General features: G+C 40.9%; 1 protein-coding gene across 1 annotated transcript in view; it reads right to left on the bottom strand.

The window, feature by feature from the left end:
• Positions 1-20,075, bottom strand: part of CAB39L (calcium binding protein 39-like) — a 36,773-nt gene that overhangs the window by 16,412 nt on the left and 286 nt on the right. Inside the window, exons 2-3 of the mRNA XM_009882375.1 lie at positions 8,842-9,006; positions 4,203-4,321 (exon numbers count right to left, since the gene is read on the bottom strand). Of these exons, the coding sequence (XP_009880677.1) occupies positions 4,203-4,321; positions 8,842-9,006 (284 nt within the window). The remainder of the gene's footprint in view (positions 1-4,202; positions 4,322-8,841; positions 9,007-20,075) is intronic.

Here is a 20,075-nt window from a genome sequence, read left to right as displayed (position 1 = left end):
AGTCAGAAAGGACTTAAAATGAACTTCTTCCAGCAATCTTCAGTCATGTGAAAGCAGTGAAGTCCAAGGGGACAGAAAGCACGCTCTTTCAATAAGCTGGTTATACTATATCAGAACTGTGTATTATCACCCAGAGCTTATCAGCATCATGTTTCCTTTGCACAATTAATTCCTATCACTAGGCCAAAAGAGAAAAAAAAAAAAACAACCAAACAAAACACCCGAAGAAAAACACAAAATGCCATCTGTGCTGTAAGTGAGTGGGCCTTCAAATTTACCATCAGCTTGCAATCTAAAAGAATGGTAGTGTTTTGTGAGCATACCAGAGCTGCATACTTCAACCTGATGTCAACAATAGTTGGCTTAATGAAAAATGAATTGCTATTCCAAACAGGCAAATGAAACTTCCCACCCTCAAGGAAATGCAGGCACTCAGGCCCCTATTTGTTTCCTTTGGGGAAACATTTGCAAATGTGAATTTATAACTCCTTAGACAACACAGAGACAAGGCATACCTCTCCTTGACTCCATTAACAGGAAGACTAATTTTCAAGCAACAAGAGGCGGAGTTGCTCCTAAGAGTGCAGCCAGGAAAATATTTAATAGTTGGCTACGGAATATTTTGGTTGGAATAAAAGCAAATTACATTGTTTCCAGCACAATTACTTTTTAAAACACAACTATCAACAGAATCATTCTTAGTCAAATGCTCCATTATCTGGAAGTGGGTTAAGGACCTTTGGCTGTTCACATAAGCGAGGGAAGTTGGGTTTGGCTCCTGGAATATGCCTGGAAGAAGTTTACATGCTGCCTGGGCATAACTGGCATGTTCTCTGCACCCACACTTACATGCAAAGCCACCAGGCAGGAATGAGAGATATGTGCTTCAAAATCACTTCTAATGAGCAATTAGTGTTCTATGCTGATGTACTCCTGCAGCAGAAAAAATAATACAGAGTTCTTCTTTGTTCAGATGAACTTACAACCTGAAGAAGCCCCCACATGCTGACTACTGGGGCAACCAGAAAAGGAAATAATGGACTTGAAGTATTTCAAAATACTTACTGTGGAGGCTGAAAGAGGCAAGACTGAGATCAGAGATGCATCTCAGCGCAAAGGGAATCGTACTTGTGCAGCTAGTGCAGAAGGTGGTACAAGGTAAGGAGCGCAGGCAGGAGATTAGGAAGGCATCGAGCCTTGGAGACGCAAGGTCTTGACAAACAGCTACATTCTGATCTGATTTTACACTAACTTCTATAGCTTGAGTTTAAAAAAAAAAAGCAGTGAACTATGTGCTGTATGGTTTTCTGAAGCTGAGAAGCCAACAAGTAGCCAACAAGTAAAACGAAGCCTAAAAGGTAAGAACAGTTATCTCAAGCTGGCAGTGCCGCCAGAGTATTAAGCAGGAAACATGGGGTGAGAGCTCTGATTCAGGATCCTTCCCACTCCACACAGCTCACATTATGCAACAAAAAAGCAACCTTTTGTTGATGCTATTGGGAACTGACTGTCAGGGGCAGAGGAAATTTTGCATCCAATACAAGTGAGACAATGACAAGTCTTCAGAAGAGTCCCAGGCCATTTCTTTTATAGTCATGGTTGAATTTTTCTTTTTTTTTTTCCTCTCCAAATAATGTCATATAACAAACACTGAATGGTACAAATCAGCCAAATCTACTATCCTTTCCTTTCAGTGGATTGTGATATCACATATTTCATTTAACTTCATCCTCAAGTCACATTTTCAATTGCTGACGTCTAACATGAAGTGCGTGTCTCCCAGTCTCGTATCTCATTGCACACGAGCATCGCACGTTGTCTGCACACAGCAAGCTGCGTGTTTGGGGCCCTACCCTTGCTTTAGGCACATATATTAAGTATTGTTTTTAGACAGTCCTGGCAACAGGACATTGGCAGGTAAGACAGCATCACATTTGACATCATTACACTGTCCTGCAGCAAGTGCTCAGATACCGTCAGTGCTGGATAGGACCGTCTTCTGGACTACTGCTGACAAATTCAACAGCACTTTCTAATGAGAAACTCCAGAAGTGGCCACTCTCTGATACAGTGCAGTGCTGCACAGAGATAGCAAGAAATCAAAAACAAGGAGCTTGAGGACCACACTAACGTGGACACACTGCTGCATGCAGCAGTATTCTCCAAAAAGCAACTAAGTGATGCCATTTAAATGACAGGTCACCTACAGTAAAATGTCTGTCAGCAGCACATATGCACAACATAAAATCTTTACTATCATCTTAATATTCTTGGTTGTTACAGATGCCAAAGAATATCTGGGACATGATCCAAAAATATTTTTTAACTTTAAATAAAGCCCAGACATATGGTAGCGATACATGCGCAATGTGCAAAAACCAAATGAGTGAAAAATTGAAAAAGCAAAGACAGAAAAAAAGGAAGAAAATGATTGTATCTATATGTGAAACTGAAAAAAGTTGTACAACTTCACAGTGACTGAGACAATTACCATCACTGTCCTGAAACGACTAGTTTGAGGTTTGTATAAATGGTGAATTTTAATGAACAAATGAAACCCAAATCCATTTAACGAGTTTGCTGGTTTCCTTTCCAAGGAAGCTGGCGTTTAGTAGCACAGAACAAGTCAAGAGTTTCAAAACTAAAGCTAAATCACAACAAACCACTATACTTGTAAGAGCAAGACCTAGCTCAGCCCAGCCACCTGCCCAGGGCTCCCCACCGCCCTGCCTGCGAGGGAGGCAGCAGGTCCCGACCTCCTCCTGTCGCAGCCACCAATAGCTTTTGCCACCAGCAGCAACCACAAGCTCACAGTTTTTGAAATCCCTGGTACTGACTAGTTCTCTGGCTTACTATTTTTCCCCTGCTCAGCTGTGCTGGAACACAGCCAATTTTGAAGGATATAACTATTTTAGAGGACTCCCGCGCCTCTCTCTCTCTCCTGGTTCGGGTCTGCCCCTGGGAGAGAGGGGAGGCTGAAGGGAATTTTACCCTTGGGGCTGCAGCCTTGTCATGCACAAACCTTAGATGGTGCTTAAGTATTTTCCTAACTCTGGCTGTGGAGCAGATGGTAAAAATGCAAATGTTAAGCCTCAAGAGCAAGAAAGACATTAACAAAAATTTCACTCTTTTAAGAACCATTAGTTTAAAAGGCTTATGTCATGTTTTTGAATGGCTGTTACTAGTGTGATCATACAACTACTAGGACAGTCCATGTTGTTTCATACTGATCAGCTAATAAATGCACTTATTTCTACATCAGTTCTTCAATCCCAATCACATATATTCTCATTTCCTTAGGGAAAAATAAACAAAATCCTAAAGTTTTGGCTTCTTTGGATTCTTTAGCTTCAGTGGTTTAGAAAAACACAAAAAACTGAGCAGAAAACAGTAGATTTCAAAGGCTGGAAAAGCAAAGCTTGTGGTTGAACAGAAGGTGCTTTTGGCCAAAAGCGAAGGGGAAGAAACCTCAAGAGTTTTAGGCCAACACTTGTGCACTCCTGAATGCGACTACAGCTGATGTCCTCTCCAGACGGCAGTCTACTCCTCCTCCTTGCCAACTTACCTTGGGAACCACTGGGTTACAGCTGAGCACTGACTCCCTCAAAGGTTAAAAGACAAAACAAAATGAAAGATTTAAGAATGAAAATTGTGGAGTTCATTACAGAATTAATTTAAAGTTGTTCACACGTGGCTACAAGCATTGGAGAAGTCTGCCCCACAGACACAACTGTTCTTTTTTTGCATTTTTCCTTCTCTCTGTTCTACCATATGCTGGTCCAGCTTTTGACTCCAGTTATTTACAGTCGCCACTATAAGTCACTCCAGCAATGTGAAAAGGTCTAAATGAAACTCAGCAGTCATCAACACAAGAGTTTAAGGCAAGAACACTACATCTACACAAGAGTTTAAGGCAAGAACTGAAGCACATATCACGTAGGGAGCAGTCAAAAACAATCAGTACATAATTATTCCAACATGAAGTCTGGTGAAGAAATAACGGCCAAATAAAATAATCCAGTCATTAAGAAGTATACAGTTAAGTAAAAAGAAAGTCAATATGAAAGAAACAAAATATGCAATCGGGAACAAAATCTGAAAAATCCTTTTTTTTTTTAACTAAAAGTGAGAAAGTAGATCACTTGCAATGCCAGCATGTTCCAGGCAATGCTCTTTAATGAAAATCAAATTAAAGTACCCACCCTTTTAGAAGCATGAATAGGATATGTGGATGGGCACTAATGTATTCCACAGTAGGGCTGCGTGTGCCAATTTGTCTTCTCAAGATGTTGTTAAATATCTGGGAAACATCCTTTTTGCCCTGTTAAAGAAGCAAAATATATCTTCAACTGGAAAAAAAACATGAACAAACGACCATTCACTATAATCTCTATTTAAAGCTGAAATGAAATTGAAAACAAAACAAGTCAGTCTCTTTTTTTGAGCTCTCCACAGTCCCACCACCTCATATTTCCTGTTTCTCCAACACCACAAGAAGACTTCCTCCAACGGGTGGCTCTGAAGACTACCAATCCCCCCACTCCCAGTTACACCTCTCTCTAAATGAAGATGTGCATCCCCCTTATTCTGTCAAGCAAATCCCTGGCTATCTTAAATAGCAACATTAAAGCACCAAAAAAGCAAGCCACTACCCTGAACCAAACATGTTTTTGCAGCGTGTACTATTGCTCCTGCAGCCTCCAAATTCAAGTTGTCATGCTAGTACCAAGTACACCGTCCCACAGCCTACACTTACAAAGCTAAAGCTTTTCATTAGTCAAATGTAAGCAATGCCAAGTGTGACTGCGTTTTTGAGAATCACGGTTAAATTTAAAACTGCGCCCATTATTTCACCATGAAGAATGAAATAATTACTACTGATAGAAAGGCTGCATCACATACACGCCTCTGCTTCAGTTACAAGTAAGATCCTTCACTTTTGCCTAATTTTCTCCTATATCCACACATCTGCACAATCACGTTTTGTCTTTGAATGCTTCTCCATGCAAACAGCTTTTCAGAAAGCCCTTCCAAATTATGTTCTATTCAGCGACAGGGTTTGCCAATACATCTTGCATTAGAAGTCCTCTTCCTCCCCCAGCGCCTTCTCCCCTGGCCACAGGAGACAAATTGAGACTGCTTTCTCCCAAGGCCACGGGAGACTGCTGCACTAATGACCAGTAACCAAGGCACTGAGTCAACAGCAGGTCACTATGCACAGGGCAAGCTAAAGCAAAAGGTTACGTATAATCTGTATGTGCTCATTGATCTGCCTCAAGAGGACAAACATTCCTTGGCGGAGAACTTATTGAATGTTTGAAGCCAAGGAGCAGATAGTTTCACACAGAGGGAAATTCCCTGGTTTCACCTCTACACATAAATCACGGCTGAGAAACACGAAATATTCTGCTTTCCTACTCGTTCCAACCCAGCTGGCTTGGAGACTTGGGGACTCGGGGAATTAAACAGGGAAATCAAACCAGAGCCGGCCAGTCCATCCACCTTTGTCTGCAACGCTTTTGACCCTTGGACATTCTCCTAATTAGGTTAATTCTTTATAAAGTCATCCCATCCTCCTCTATCTTTACAACACCCATAAGGTATGTCTGGAATCCCATGATCCCCAGCGGCTTCAGCAGTTACTCCAAGACAAAAACAATGCAGAGAAGAGCTGTTGAAAGGCCGAAATGAAAATGGCCAAAAGTTAAGTGATCCTCTCTGCTATGCCAAACTTTACATTAGTTACTTAATATTAGGTGCACTGCAGCATTATATCCAATAGCAGAGAGGAGATTATAGATAGACAGATGTCTCAGAGAGATATATCCAATTATATCCAATTTTCTAGAGACCAGCAATTGTGAAAGCCGAAGAAGTTGCTCTCTCTGGGTTCTCCTGGAGGGAATGGAGGCAGATAGGAGGGAACCAAGGCAGACTTCCCTCACCACCAGACATCTATAAAAATTGTAGGAATACTTCGCAACACTTCTCACTTTGGATCTGTGATTTGATTTTGCCTTCTCATGAAATACATATGGCCACTGAAGCACAAGATAAGGCAGCATGAAGAGAGAGTGGCTAGACAAGAACAAAAAAACTGCAAAGAATGCCGCTATATAAATAACCAATTGCATGATACCTCTACCATAATTTAGCTCCTATTTCAAGACAAAGTAAGGGAAAGTGTCTAACGTCACCAATCCTGGGCTTGTGGCTATTTACTGCCTCTTTGAGTGGCTTTACAGTTTGTGAACCTAAAGGCTGACATGCACTTAGTAACATCGTTTCTTTAAATTAACTTTTCCTCTATGCACACTTCCTTCAGTTCTTCAAAGCTCAACAATAAATTTAATATTTTAAATTTCCAAATATCCAGTCTGATCTTGATTCTGGGATCCTGCCTAAACCCAACTTTAGTGCTTCATAACAATATCATCACCAAAATTATACCTTGTTTCTCGAGTGGCAGAAGCAATAAGCCTGTGTTTTCCATAGTTGTGTGATGGACATATGCCAGGACATTGACAGTCTTCCCTCCACTCATGCCTGTCCCCAGCCACATGTGCTGTAAGAGTACCGGCAGATGAAACACAAATGAGATAGGACTCGAGTCTCTGCTTCTGCCTTTTTCTTGGTGGGGGCATTAGCTCTGCTCTCACTCTCCTAAACAGCCACCAGGCTTCCTGAAGTCTTTGAAAACACATCTTCAAAAGTTAAGTAGAGCTGTGCAAAAATGGGATCAAAGTGGGCAGCAGGGTTGGTGAGGAGGAGACAGGGAGTCAGGACAAAACGAAGTAACCTGCATAAACATTATTCCCCTCAGAAATCAGATTTTCAAGTAATTTACGATTTTGCTTTCTATTAATTTGTGTGCTATAGAATGATGAAATTGCTTGTTCAACAAAGAAACCTAAATGCCAACTCTGGACAGCAATATAACAAAATGGAAGCAAAAAAGCTGATAAACTGAAAAAGTCAATGGGAATACAAAGACAAACCAGCACATGCTTTTACTATCCTCTTGTTCAATGACATTGCGTTTCCACTGTTTGCTAAAAAGAGTACGTATAACAGTTTTGCTAAATGTTTGAAAAGGTTTTAGTACAGAAAAAAATTATTTTGCAATAAAAGCTATTAGAATTGTTTGTAATAAAAATTCAGCAACAGATTTGATATTTCATTCAGTGCTTGCATTTCACTGTGGGTTCAATATGTCCACAGAGAATTTTTTGTCTGACAGACTGTCAGGCAACTAAAATAATGCAGTAGTTTCCCTTCTGTGGTGTATTTGCTAACAGTATCTTCTCCTTCTCCCTCCCCCCTTGTTTTCTATTAAAAACAAATAAATAAATTACTGGAATTTTAGGGTTTGGGGTTGTTGGAGTTGGGTTTTTTTGTAATTAAGACATTTAACAGTAACCAGGGGTGGCAGGGAGAAGACAAATGAAAGGATCTGAAGAAATTCTAGCATTAAAAAAAAAAATAAAAAAATCTCCTGAACTTAAGACCTGAGGGAGAGCGAGAGAACTCCACTAACAACATTTTCAAAAATTAATACAAAATAAATAAATCAGTCTCTTGAATGCTGGTTTCACTGAGGGTGGGGGGAAGAAGGGGAAAAAGAAAACATAAATCTCCCATCATTCCTCCCTTTCATTCATTTACAATATGGAAAGAAAAGTAAAGTAACAACAAATGACTTCAATATCGTGAAAAATCTTCCACAAGAAAGTAAATCCCACAAGAGGAGGCTCTGAGAGCATCGGACGATCTCTCCAGGGAACGGATTTTTAAATTCAGTGGTTGTCCTGCCCTACGCATTGGGTACTGCCCCTGCTCCAGACCTTGGCAGGGGAGGTTTGGTTCCTGGGCGCTGGGGATTTCTCCCTGCTCGGAGATGCTCCGACACTTGTGATGATCCACCAGCACCCGGGAGCCATAGAAACCACGGGACTCATAACAGCAGTCCCTGGGGAACCACTATCTCGGCTGACCGTAGACCACAGGAGTACTATAATGACCTGCCAGTGACGAAGTTTATTCCCAGTCCCTGCCAGTCAAAGGTCCATTAAAAGGGTTTATATTTATCCTGAATTACTGCAGTCTTTTCTGCCATAAGTCTTCTTCTCCTTAGCTGTAAGTAACAAAGTTGTCTTACTAGTTGTCAGCTAAGTTCTTGGCTTTAACAACAAAACTGGCAAGGAGTTCCATGGAATATATAATTATTTGTATATATACATAAATTATTTTTCTCCATATTAATCTTTCTTATGGAAAAAAAAAATTCTATTCCTTTCTTCTTTTAATCCAAAGAACTAAGTGGGGGCAATCCAATTTACCTTGCCATCTGCTGTCAGTTTTTAACACCTTTTTCCAACTCCTTTCCTCTCAAATAAACAATCCCTATTTTCCCATGCTTCCAATTTAATTTTATTGTATGTTTCTGGACCCCTTCTACATCAGACACACTTTTCAGAGACAGTAGCTGACTCTAGTTGTACTATCCTAAAGAAGAGGTTAATCACTGCAGCTTACAAGGTCAGTCATAGACGTTATTCTTGGCATCTTTTCCTATCTTTTTTGGATACACATGGCAGTATTTCTTTCTTTCCTGGTTTTGTTTTAAGAAAGTCAAGAGATTTAAACCAGATGCATTACATTTACTTCCAGTATATGAGCACATCTATCAGGACACTGACCAACCTACAGCAGCTACTTTCTTCAGCATGCAAAAAAACAGTTTTGAATACAATAAAATTATTTAGACTTTGGCAAAATACAGCTGTACTCATTGACAACACTGAGACCAAGGAGATGAAAAGGTTTATGGATGCTACCTACCTCAAAGTCGATCAGCTGCAGGTTGGCAATAAGTGTCACTAGAAGGCCACTGTTGTATAGCTCTTGTGCCAGCTGAGCCACGATTTCTGTAGGTGGCTCCTTGTCTGTGGTCCCACACAGAATTTCCTTCATTGCTTGCAGAGATTTTGACACTTCTTCCGATGCCTGTTTGCCAGCAGATAAGGGGTTTATTTAAAAAAAAAAAAGAAAAAAAGAAAGAAGAAAAAGTGTTTTATTTTAAAAGACAAGCCATTCAAAACAAAAGCTTCTAACCATACTTATCAATGATCATTATCTATTGTGAAATGGTTTAATAATTTTATGTAATCACTGAGGCTGGAGTGATCCAGTTTCACACTGGATCCTGCAGGTCCTACACAAGCACACAGATATATTCAATTAAACATAGCATGCCATCACTTAGAGACCACCAGGCATAAAATAGGGGCAGGAGTACAATTACCAACTGGCATCAGCAAGGTCCTTTATGGGTTTGGAGACAGGCGCTGTTCTGCAGAAGCGGCAGCACCTTCACCGTCACTGCTACCCCAGTCCTCTCCAGTGGGCTCCATCGACACACGTGGGGCGAGAGGTGCCCAGATGGAGGTACCAAACCGGTGGCCGCTGTGCTGCTTCTCCATCAACTGCTTGCTGATGGACTGTACCAGCTCCTCTACTGGTAACCCAAATAAATCCTTGTACCCCTGCCAGCTTTGCATTGCCACCGCCTATTTATTTCTCATCATCATGTGTGGTTTGAGCCAGCATCTTCTGCAAGGGATTTGCCTACTGAGCGCATGGGTGCTTCAGTCTGAGGTTGGGAAATTATTAAATTAAACAATTTGCTTTAGTAAAGCTCCATGGCTCCCACGAAGCAAACTAAAATAAGTCTTTCATCTTCTGCTCCCACCTAGTGTATGTTAATTCTGTGCAATGTTTCAGGTACCTAATTTGTTCAGGTAGAGAACAAATCAGGAATTACTTTACAAAATCTCTTGACCAGAGAGCTTACAACAGGAAAAAGAAAGAAAAACACGTATAAACAGGTAACAGCTTGGTGTTTGTGGCAGTCAGTGGGTTTAAATCAGACGTGAACAATAACGTCTCACTTCCCAAGGAAAATGACCACTGGCCACAGCGCAGCAGCGCTGGCTCACCTTCTCCTCCCAGGTTTGCTCCACTTTGTATAAATAAAGACTCCCTGGAGCAAAGGCATTATTTTTTTTCGTGTGTGTGCTTTAAATCCCACCTGCTATAGCCATGGGGCTATAGAGGCCATGGCTCTTTCTGGGCCAGGGTATATTTTATACACACATGACCCGCAGCAAGGCTGGTTGGATTTTTTTGGCAGAGAGTGGGAAGGAAGGAAGGGAGAGGTTTGAAAGCAAAGCTGAGAGTGACAAGAAAGTGCCAGGCAAGATTGTTAAAGATGCTGAAGATAAGACAGCATTTCACATCTATATTGCAAAACATTTATTTTGAAATGAGCATTTCGTTAGCTGAGCAGGGGGAAAAAGAAAATAATCACACACAGAAAACCCAAGAGTCATTTGTAAAAGCTAACTGGGCATTAATGGGTGTTCAAAGCCAGATCAATAATTTCAATACGTCTCTCACATAAACTGAAAGGAAAAAATGTCATGCTTTCAAATACCACCCCATCAATCAGCAAAAAATAACCCCACAGTGCTCCAGAGAGGCGTCTCTCAACTGCTGCTTATCTCCCAACACTTTAATACTAATTTAAATCAGATTTTATTCACATTAGTGAACAAAAAGCCTAAAAATCCTAAAAAAAACACCAACAACCCACCCACTAAAAAGCTACTTTCACATTGCATCTACCTGGCAGATTCAAGCATTGATTTTGCTCAGCATAAAGTTTTCCCCCAATCTGTTTGTACCTACTCTCAGTTTTCTGCTAGTTGAGATAGGTCACCATGAGCAGCGTGTAAATGAATATGACTATGTGATAACTTTAACCACAGCAGAAATCTTGTTGTTCCTTACCGTCGCTCAGCAAAGAGCCTATTTTTACCTCAAATGTTAGTGGTATGTCACTGGAGATATCCCACAGAGTACAGATGGGATTAACAACAGGGGTGCTATCTTGGAAACTAAAGCTCTAAATCTTTATAAAAGCTGTGCAAATATTTTCATATCAAAGGCAAAACCCATACATTTTTGGCTTCTCACCCATTCTGCTGGGCAGGGTGTGAATATCTCTGGCATTCTGTGGGTAAAAAAAATAATTAATACCTTTCCTTTCAAGTATAAGTAGTCCTTTCTGATATGTAGAAAAATATCTGCAAGACACAGCTTTAGGTTTAATTCTTAAAAAGGAGGCCAAAAAGTAAAGTGCTACAGGAGAAAAAGAAATTACAGAACACTGCAGTGTTGATGAGCGCAACCGGGCACCATAGCTGTATTTCTCTAATCATCCACCATCCCATCCACTCATCTTCTCAGCTTTTCTACATGCAATTTACATTTTGTGTTTAACTTCCTCCCCCTTTGTATCGTCTGGATAGTCTGTGGTTTGACATTCAGCCCACCACCGAAAGCTATTCCTGGTCAGATCTAAGGACTGCTCTTCTGTGCCTATCCCTCATAATCTATCTGGAGAAAAAAACATAATCCTGAACAACGATTCTTAAATTAACAGCCACTTCTAGCCTCCACTTTGACATTTTCACTTAATCTTACAGCAGTTTTAGAATAATATCCTAAGTACATAAGCGCTGTTTCTGGGATGGAAACTTGCTCAAGACTCAGGGGGCAAAAAAAAAAAAAAAAAAGAGAGACATTCCAAGATCTAAAGACCCAAGATCTGTCCAAAACAAACAACAAAGAAAACACATTCACTCAAATACATGGAAAATACGAGACGACAGAAATGCAGCAGCAGAACAGCTTGTTGTAAGAAGCCAGACTGGTCCTGACTCCCTTTAGGAAAGTTTGCAAAAACCAACAGAGTTTCAGTGACAAAAAAAATAAAAAGAGAGATTTGATAGAAACTCCAAAGTCTATTAGGACTTCCCTACTACTATTTATTCTCCATCGGTGGCAACAGCAACAACAGCGAAGTGCTGCAATTCTCACTTCAGCAGAAGTAGTAGAGCAAAAGAAAAGGTTTCATGAAATATCTAGGCACTTTAAGCCGTTCTTGTTCTTGCAATTAAGCTCAATCTTCTTTCTAGAAGATTTTCCTCCACCCTCTAGCTATGAGACCTTTACATCATGACTGCATTTATGCCATTATATTTAGAGAAGCCGGTGTGAGCAGAGGGGAAAAAAAAAGAGGGAGGGGAGATAACTGCACACAGAATCCCAAACAGAACAGCTTATATGTATTACATACAAATGTCAAAAGTGGGATATGCTGAACTTTGAACAGCTAAAGCTGCAGACAGGGACAACAAAGCCCAGGATGAAATGCAAGCTGATTCCCAGCACACGCATCATGTGTGTGTTGCTGTCACTGCACAGACATCAGGATGTTGACCTCCTAAAGCAACTCACAAGTTTCTAGTCTACAGGCATCTCAGTTCACAACGTCCACACTTGGGAGGATCCAATTCCACCACAGAACACTAAAATTCAGGGTGGGTACATGGGTAAGTCACAAGTAAGTTACAAGGTTGTTTGCAATAGCTGTGTAAGGGGAGTGAAGGAGACCACAACCCATACTGACCTGTGTAGTGAAGGCAGTTTTTTTAACAACAGCCATTTCTTCTCTACTTTGGCCTAACACAGGACCAACTCCTTTACCCACAGAGTATAGTTTATAGTGACCGGCAACCCACAAGACGTTTCTGGGTCCATTTTGAAACATAACATGTTGTGTAAATGTTGAAATCTAACAATTCTTGGATTACTTTGCTAACCTTACTGGACTAGATGACATACAAGAGCCTTGGAGCTTGAGAAGTGACAACATAGATAAGCTTATATAACTTCTCTAAGTTAAATTATAAACGTGCTCAATCACCCCTGCTTACAAAGTTGGGAGTTTGTCAGCATTAATGTGTCCCTCCAAACCTACTAACAGCTTCAACAATGAGAGCTTGAAACTTCATGAGTTGAAGATATTTGGTCTCAAGCTTGTTCTCCTCGCAAAGTCTTGTCATTGTTGACTTAATGGGATCATAACACAAAGAAAGGAGCTTATGAAGACATTATTCCCTGAAATTCTATATGAAAAGACATATCTTCCCTGAAAGACCTCAAGACTCTCCTCTTTACAGCATAAAGCACATGTGAAGACCAACCGATTCTGCTGGAAAGGTCCAGTCTTTATTAAAGAATGGGTAACTACGATGCCTGTACTGAAATACTTCCATACTCCAGTGCTGATCTTCCTTGCCCACAGTGCTAATATTCAGTTCTTCAGTTTTATTTTCTTTGCCAGTTCTAGAAGACAATTTCTGAGTTTTATCTATGGTTTTTTTCACTGATCTCTACAGGAGGGCCAAAGAGCATGACAATGTTCTTAGGGCAGTAATTTAACATTATTAAGGAATGCTGCAAAACAGTTAATTTTTTCTCTATATTCCACAATTATACAAGACAGTTCAATAAGGAGTTTCTTGTTTTTTCCTTAAAGGATTACAAATAAATCCTCCAAATCTTATTTTTTTTCTGTTCTTCTAAAATCTTCCAGAGAGATTTTAGAGAGTAGCACGGAAGACTAAAACAAAGGTCTTATCTGTTGTTCATGCAGAAAACTGAATTTTTATTTCCATAATTACATGAGTTGGGACTTTCCATACTCAAAGGCTAAGCTGTTTTATCTCCAGCACTGCTTGTGCGTGATGTAAATAAACAAAGTGGATCTTCTGCTTCAGAAATCAAAACTTCATAAGGGCTGTTTTTGAAAAACCCTATAAGCACACCACAGTGCTACTTCACCAAGAGTATTCAGCTTCAGCAACTTGAATTTCTACCCATTCCAACTGGCTTATTAAAACTTACCTCTACTTAGAAACCTTGCCCTTCCCCTCTCCTCAGCTACTTACGGCAACATCACATTTATCTTAAAAGTGCCAATATTCAGTCCTTGCGATCCAGACCAATTATGCTTGCCAGAGAGATGGATCTCCTGTTATGCAACTTAGATTCACTGCACCTTTTTACTCCTCTCCAAGGAAAATTACAAAAGCCATAAGGGGTAAAGTATCAGGCCTTGAATAATCAACAGTCCGAGTTGCTACACCTGAACTGCAACTTTTTAAAGCTTTCAGTGGGTTGTTGCTATTTTACCTCTCTTTCACCAACAGGTGAGAGGTTTCACACATCTGTACATATGTTACAGGTCAGAAGGGCTTATTCTTACTTTTATTCATCCAGGGACTTTTTATGACCAACCATAACAGTGAAGAAAAAACAGATCGCATGAATTTTTTCCACCTTTCCAAACTCAGATACCAAATAAACATAAGAAAAATATAGGATGCCTGACATCTGGCATCTGCATAGCATTTAGGAAATCCTCAACTGTTCACCAGAACATGGCGAGTAGGATCGTACAGCTTCTGTTTGCATACTAGCGTAGTTCCAGGGCAAAAATATCTTTCTAAACTGTTGCTATCTTGCACAGCAGCAGACAGTAACACACACAGATGCCTGCCAGCGTGATGTTAAATACTCCAATGTGTGATTCAGTGAACTGCCAGTACTTCACGTTATACATTTCAACTGAAACCATAAGGCTCCTTGGTCTGGCTTTGTCTTGTTTTATCTTACAGTCCTCCTTAAAAATATTTGCACTGTGTGATTCAAACCAATTTTTCTCCTAAAAGAATAGTGCCAACGCAACTCTCTCTACACGCAACTGTAAGAACTCCCAAAAAGGGGCATTAGCAGAATGTGACTCCAACATCTACGTAGCTCCAGCATCATCTCAAGTGACTTATTCTTGGTAAACAGGTATACAGGAACTAATTCTAGACATTTTGGGTCAGGAGGCATGAACTCTGTCATTTAGCAAAATATTATGGCTTAGTACTCAAGGAAGCTGGCAAAGACAATTTGGCCAAGCAGGCACAACAGGGAAACGCCTTTTAAAAGGATGTTATGATTAAACGGAAGAGACAGGGTTGCCCCACCTGGACATAAATTCCTTTCCCACTGTTAATCCTGCACTTCAGGCAGAATTAAATGTTGTAAGGTCCTCAAAAATAAGAAGAAAGCAACCAGAAGAGACAGGCTTTAAACTGTTGGCATCAGCACCTGATAGCATCTGGAGTTTCTCCCATCTCTAGAGCAATAACAGGCCTTAGCAGAACGGGGAAGCTGAAACATGAAACGCTCCACAAAACCCCAGGACATGCAGAGCTAGAAGGAAGGGGTGCCAAGCCCTTCTTATCTCATTCCCTGAGTTTCAGTGTGCAGCAATGAAGTTGAAGGCAATTTTGCAGCTGACTTTGGCAGCTGCAGAATCGCATCCACGGGTATCGGCGTTCGCAGTAGTCACGCAATCGTTCTTCCATGCAAATGCACAGCACGTCCTCCTCATCTCGCACACCGGTCCCCAGTCACTTTATCAGCACTGGAGCGAGCAAGGTGAACAGGAGCTGATAATGGCTTCATTGCTGCTATGTAAAAAAGCAGGATTTATTGATATAAACGTTTGTTCTGGAAATCTCAGTGTCTTTTAACTGTGGCCTTAATAAAATGCTGCTCTCCAGACCCTTCTAAACAATACCAAATTTGTTACAGTTCATAGAGATGAAACAGAGGACAGATTACAGTCACCTACCTGAACGAGCAGTCTCGTTAGATATATTTCAGTGAAAGTGAAAGAAGCTAGACACTTGAGGTTATTTTACATCTAGCCTCACTATGTTTCTGAACAGCAACTAAGGGGGCTGCAGCCTGCGGTTCTGCCTGCCAGGAAAACACTCAGCACAGCGCCCTCGACCAGCTCCAACTCACTTGGGGTCATCTTTCACGACAAACCCAAGTCTTGGATCAGCTGTGCCCGAAACTGCAACTCTTTCAGCCCCTCTAGGCCAAGTTTCAACAGACCCCATACCTGTTTGCTGTACTAAATTAACAGCCTGTGACACTTCCGAAGGCTTTTGCTGCAGGGCAGGATCAGAAAATGTTACCAAACCTGTAGGCACGGCAGATGGCACTGAGTCACGGATGCCGCACCCGAAGGTGTTTGATTAGCAGCGAGAGGGTGGTGTGTTCAAGGACATCCTTTGGTGACACACTGGGTGCCACCTGCACTGCTTCGTGCTGACCAGGCTCGGTGGCTGAACGCAAGACTTCGAGAAGTCAGGAATGTCACTCCACTTTTTTTGTGAGATGGGTCAAGCACTCTTTCTATTAATGTTCTTTTACAACATCCATGAACAAAAGACATGGCAGCGTATCAGTCACAAATGAAGCAGTATGACCAGCATGTCACATGCTGTCCATTCTTTCTCAGGTTGAACAGACCTGTCCATTTGATATCTGGGTTACTCCTCCTCCGCTCCCTATTTACATGTATCTTCCGAACGCTACAGGAGTTCGTGCCAGAAAGAAGGAAGGGAGCCTAAGCTCTGAAGGCTTCATTTCCTAGGTATTTAAATACTTCCCTGCTTTTCTAGTTAATTCTAGAATGGATATTTCTCATTAAATCCAAACACAGTTTGGTTCTGCGTGTCCAAGATTAACTTTTTATGGCATTTATAGAATTCTGTAATAAAACATAATTAATTTCTCTTCACTGCATCAAAGCCTGAACAGGACGTCAGCAATTGTACGTGCCACAAGAACACCTTATTTTACTTCAGATGTTAGAAGAGAAGAGGGTGGTTGATCAAGAAGGCTTCATTCCACTTTTCCCACTCTATCTTAGCCTACTTAATCTCCCAATTGTTATATTAGATTTGCCAGTGCTGCAATACCTTCTTTAAAACAGATGTTATTTAAAAAAAGAAATTAAAAATAAGGTATTAGAAAGAGCACTTCAGAGGAAGAGGAGCCACATGTGGTGGCACTTCTCAACCTGCGGTCTATCAACCATCAGAATGTAGCTGAGAAAATGGCAAAGCTTCAAGCACACATACCTCCATGCAAGCGAACAAACAAACAAAAAAAACCCCACCCATAAAATAAAAATAAGAACCAAATATTCAAACTTAGCCTATTTTTCAGTTGAGGGTGTTTAAAAGGCATTATGACAACACTACACACATTAATAGGTTTTGGCTTTTTTAAAAAAAAAAAGACACATGGGGGAACTGGGTCAAATTCAACCCTTATCTAAGAAGACAGATGCTAGTGCAGTCAACAGAGTTCAGTCGAAGTCTGACTGCATCCTATTCTATGACCAACAAAAAGCATCATTAAGGAAGAGTGCAAACTTCTGTATATTATGTGTGTACACAAAAATGTGTCTCGGAAGATGATGTATAATACATCTTTATATTTACAAGTGGCTTCTCTGCATCCTGTGTATCAAGTCGTGTGTCGTGTGTGTGTCGTCCCCCCCCCCGCTCCCCGTTCCCATTACTCAGAAAGCCTTAACTGATCTGCTGTAAGGCTCCCTCTACCTGCTTCCTGCATAGCTTGGTAGGAATGGTTATTTCTGCATTATTTAAAAACAGCCCCTCCGAGGCACAGATGGTTCTTGCTTTTTTACAAAGTTGTATCAGAAGCGTCAAGCCTCTCCCTGTCCAACCTCACGCCACCTCCCCCCCCAGCTGCCCAGGGCATCTTCACCTCGTATTTAAGATTTCTTAACTGGGGAAGGAAACAAGAAGGTTCTCCGCTAGCCCTGCAGTTAATTTAGGCTTTGCCACACTTCTCTGCCAATTCTGGCTGTATTAGCAGCTTTTAGCTGTCTCAGCCCACATACCACATTGGCTGCACTACAATAACAGCTCAATTGTCAGAGGATAAATCTTCTTGTTTAAGCATCTGCGGCAAGTCCTAGTTGGAAGCTATTCTGCATGTGAGCAACATCAGGGATGCTGTGGAGTTGTACCCCAGAAGTCCCGGGAACCTTGGTTTTATGGTGAGGCAAAACGGTACCCCCTCCAGTTCTCGCAGCAGACAAGGAGCCAGAAATCTGAAATATATATATATATGGGATATCCAGGGTCTCTGGCTTTTGCAGGAGCCAGACCTCTGGGCCTTTTTATGAAAGTTTGACACATTTCATCTCCCTTTGGAAATCAAACTGAAGGTAAATTTAAAAACTCTGCCAGGTTTTGAAAAGCACAGAGTAGAGCACTGTGCTTTGTTTTTCTTTGCTTTTGTTTTCAGTTAAATTTCTCTAATCATACTCATGAAAAGACAAGATGTTATTTATTAGTATTACTAAGTGAGTAAGTTTTGAAAACCTGTGTGCCATTGAAAGTCTCCCCATCACCTTTTTTTCTCCAATGCAAAAAAAAAATGCAAACCTCACTTTAAAATGGTTTCACTAAGCCCACAAACCTGTATGGATAGTAAGACATGTGACGGGGTGATTGCTTTTGCAAGAGTTATTTTTCCTGCCATTTTTTAAAGTTTACCATTGTCACAGTACTAAAGATATTCTTTATGATTTACTTCGCTAAACTCAGGACCACGAATCTGGCTATTTCCTTTAACACGTATTTATTCCAGGACAGTTCAGTGCAACACTTTCGATGAATAGCAGCGTTACTGAGGAGTCTCACATCTTCCCTTCTAAAGGGAGAAAGGCCCTGTGTGCTACCTCTACAGCGGAGTGCAAAGCCCTGAGTCAACAAGCCACGTAAAGCCTATGTGTAAATACTGTCCAAAAAAGGCCGCTTTCTTCACTTTCTGCCTTTCTGCTGAAGTGACTGCCTTGTCCTCCCTCCCTCCTCTCCCCCGATCACCCACATTCACCCCAGAACAGTCTCCATCCCACAGCAATGAAGTACAGCAGAAAACCAATCCCCTCCTGTCAATAAGCATCGTCATTAAATTCGTGAGCTGTTTCCATCTTAATACACCAGGGGAACGCTCCCGTATCTTTTGCTTTGGGAGGAAAACACACGCCAGCTGTTCTGACTTTTACGAAAAATTTACATTGAGTTCTCGATTTTCTAAGAAGTCTGAATTTCCCCTCCTTTGTCACTGACACCCAAATAAACAAAACCAGCTCAAAGCCAAAAATCCTCAAAACCACAACCCAGAGGAGTCATGCTGCAAAACAAATCGAAAAGAAATGTGAGCCTAGAGCTTCTGCTTTGAATGTCTTCTTTAATCAGGCTCTGAAGGAGAGGGGAGGGCAGACTCTGCTGATTTATTTAGTTACTTATTTTAAGTTTCAGTTCAGAGTCAAATTCTCTTGGTGCTCTTCAGTTAACTGAAGGTATTTCAGCGTGAGACATCAAATACCAGAGGCCTCCCTGAAATCCATGTGACTGATCTTACATAATTAACACACACTGAGCTACTTGCTTTGAACCGAAAAGTTTCAAGAGGGTGTCACTAAGGGCACAAAGGGCTCCGTGCTTACCTTTTGCATTGGGTTCGTTCTAATACAGACTTCTGCACAAGGTGGGGGAAGCACAACATGCACACGCAAACATCAGCTCCACAAAAACTGTGTTCATATAACTTATCAGCTATTTCTCTTTTCAGTGACCTTCAGTTTTAACCTAAAATTGTTAATTAAAATCACATACTTCTACTACAGCAATAATATAGAGGGCCAGATCCTCAGATGCAAAAAAAAAAATAATTAATAAATTATTCGATTTTATGTAAGCACAAATTCCTAATTGGGAGCATTTTGTACGCTGGGGTGCATATTCTCCACAGGTCACTGGAAGAGTGGCAAAAGTAACTCAGGTTTGTGTCAGAGTTAGAGGAGAGCAACCGTATGCGCAAAAACCTAGTGCTATAATTAGAATACGAGTAGCCCAGCTCGTTTAGGCAGCACTAGCACCCAAAAGATTGGGAAGGATCGATAGAAATCTCTTTTACATACATCTGAATACATACAGGTTTGATGTTTTATGCGAACAGCATTCATCAGAAGTAAGTTTTGCTCTGTGGGTACCTACACATTAATTTGCAGTTTCATTTGTTACTCTGGTAAACCAATTAACGGTGTAATAGTATTCAAATAGCCTTCCAAGCTGTTCTGTTAGACGCATTACTATGTGAAGTAGTAGGAGATCACCCTTTGTTTTGGCTGAGGCTCCTACATCTCAACATTTTCTGTTTGACCCCCAAATCTGTTGTACTTCACTTACGCAAAAACCCCCTGATTTCAG

Source organism: Charadrius vociferus, unplaced genomic scaffold (assembly GCF_000708025.1).
Source record: "Charadrius vociferus isolate BGI_N301 unplaced genomic scaffold, ASM70802v2 scaffold263, whole genome shotgun sequence".
Taxonomy (NCBI): domain Eukaryota; kingdom Metazoa; phylum Chordata; class Aves; order Charadriiformes; family Charadriidae; genus Charadrius; species Charadrius vociferus.
This window is presented reverse-complemented; position numbering and strand designations above follow the sequence as displayed.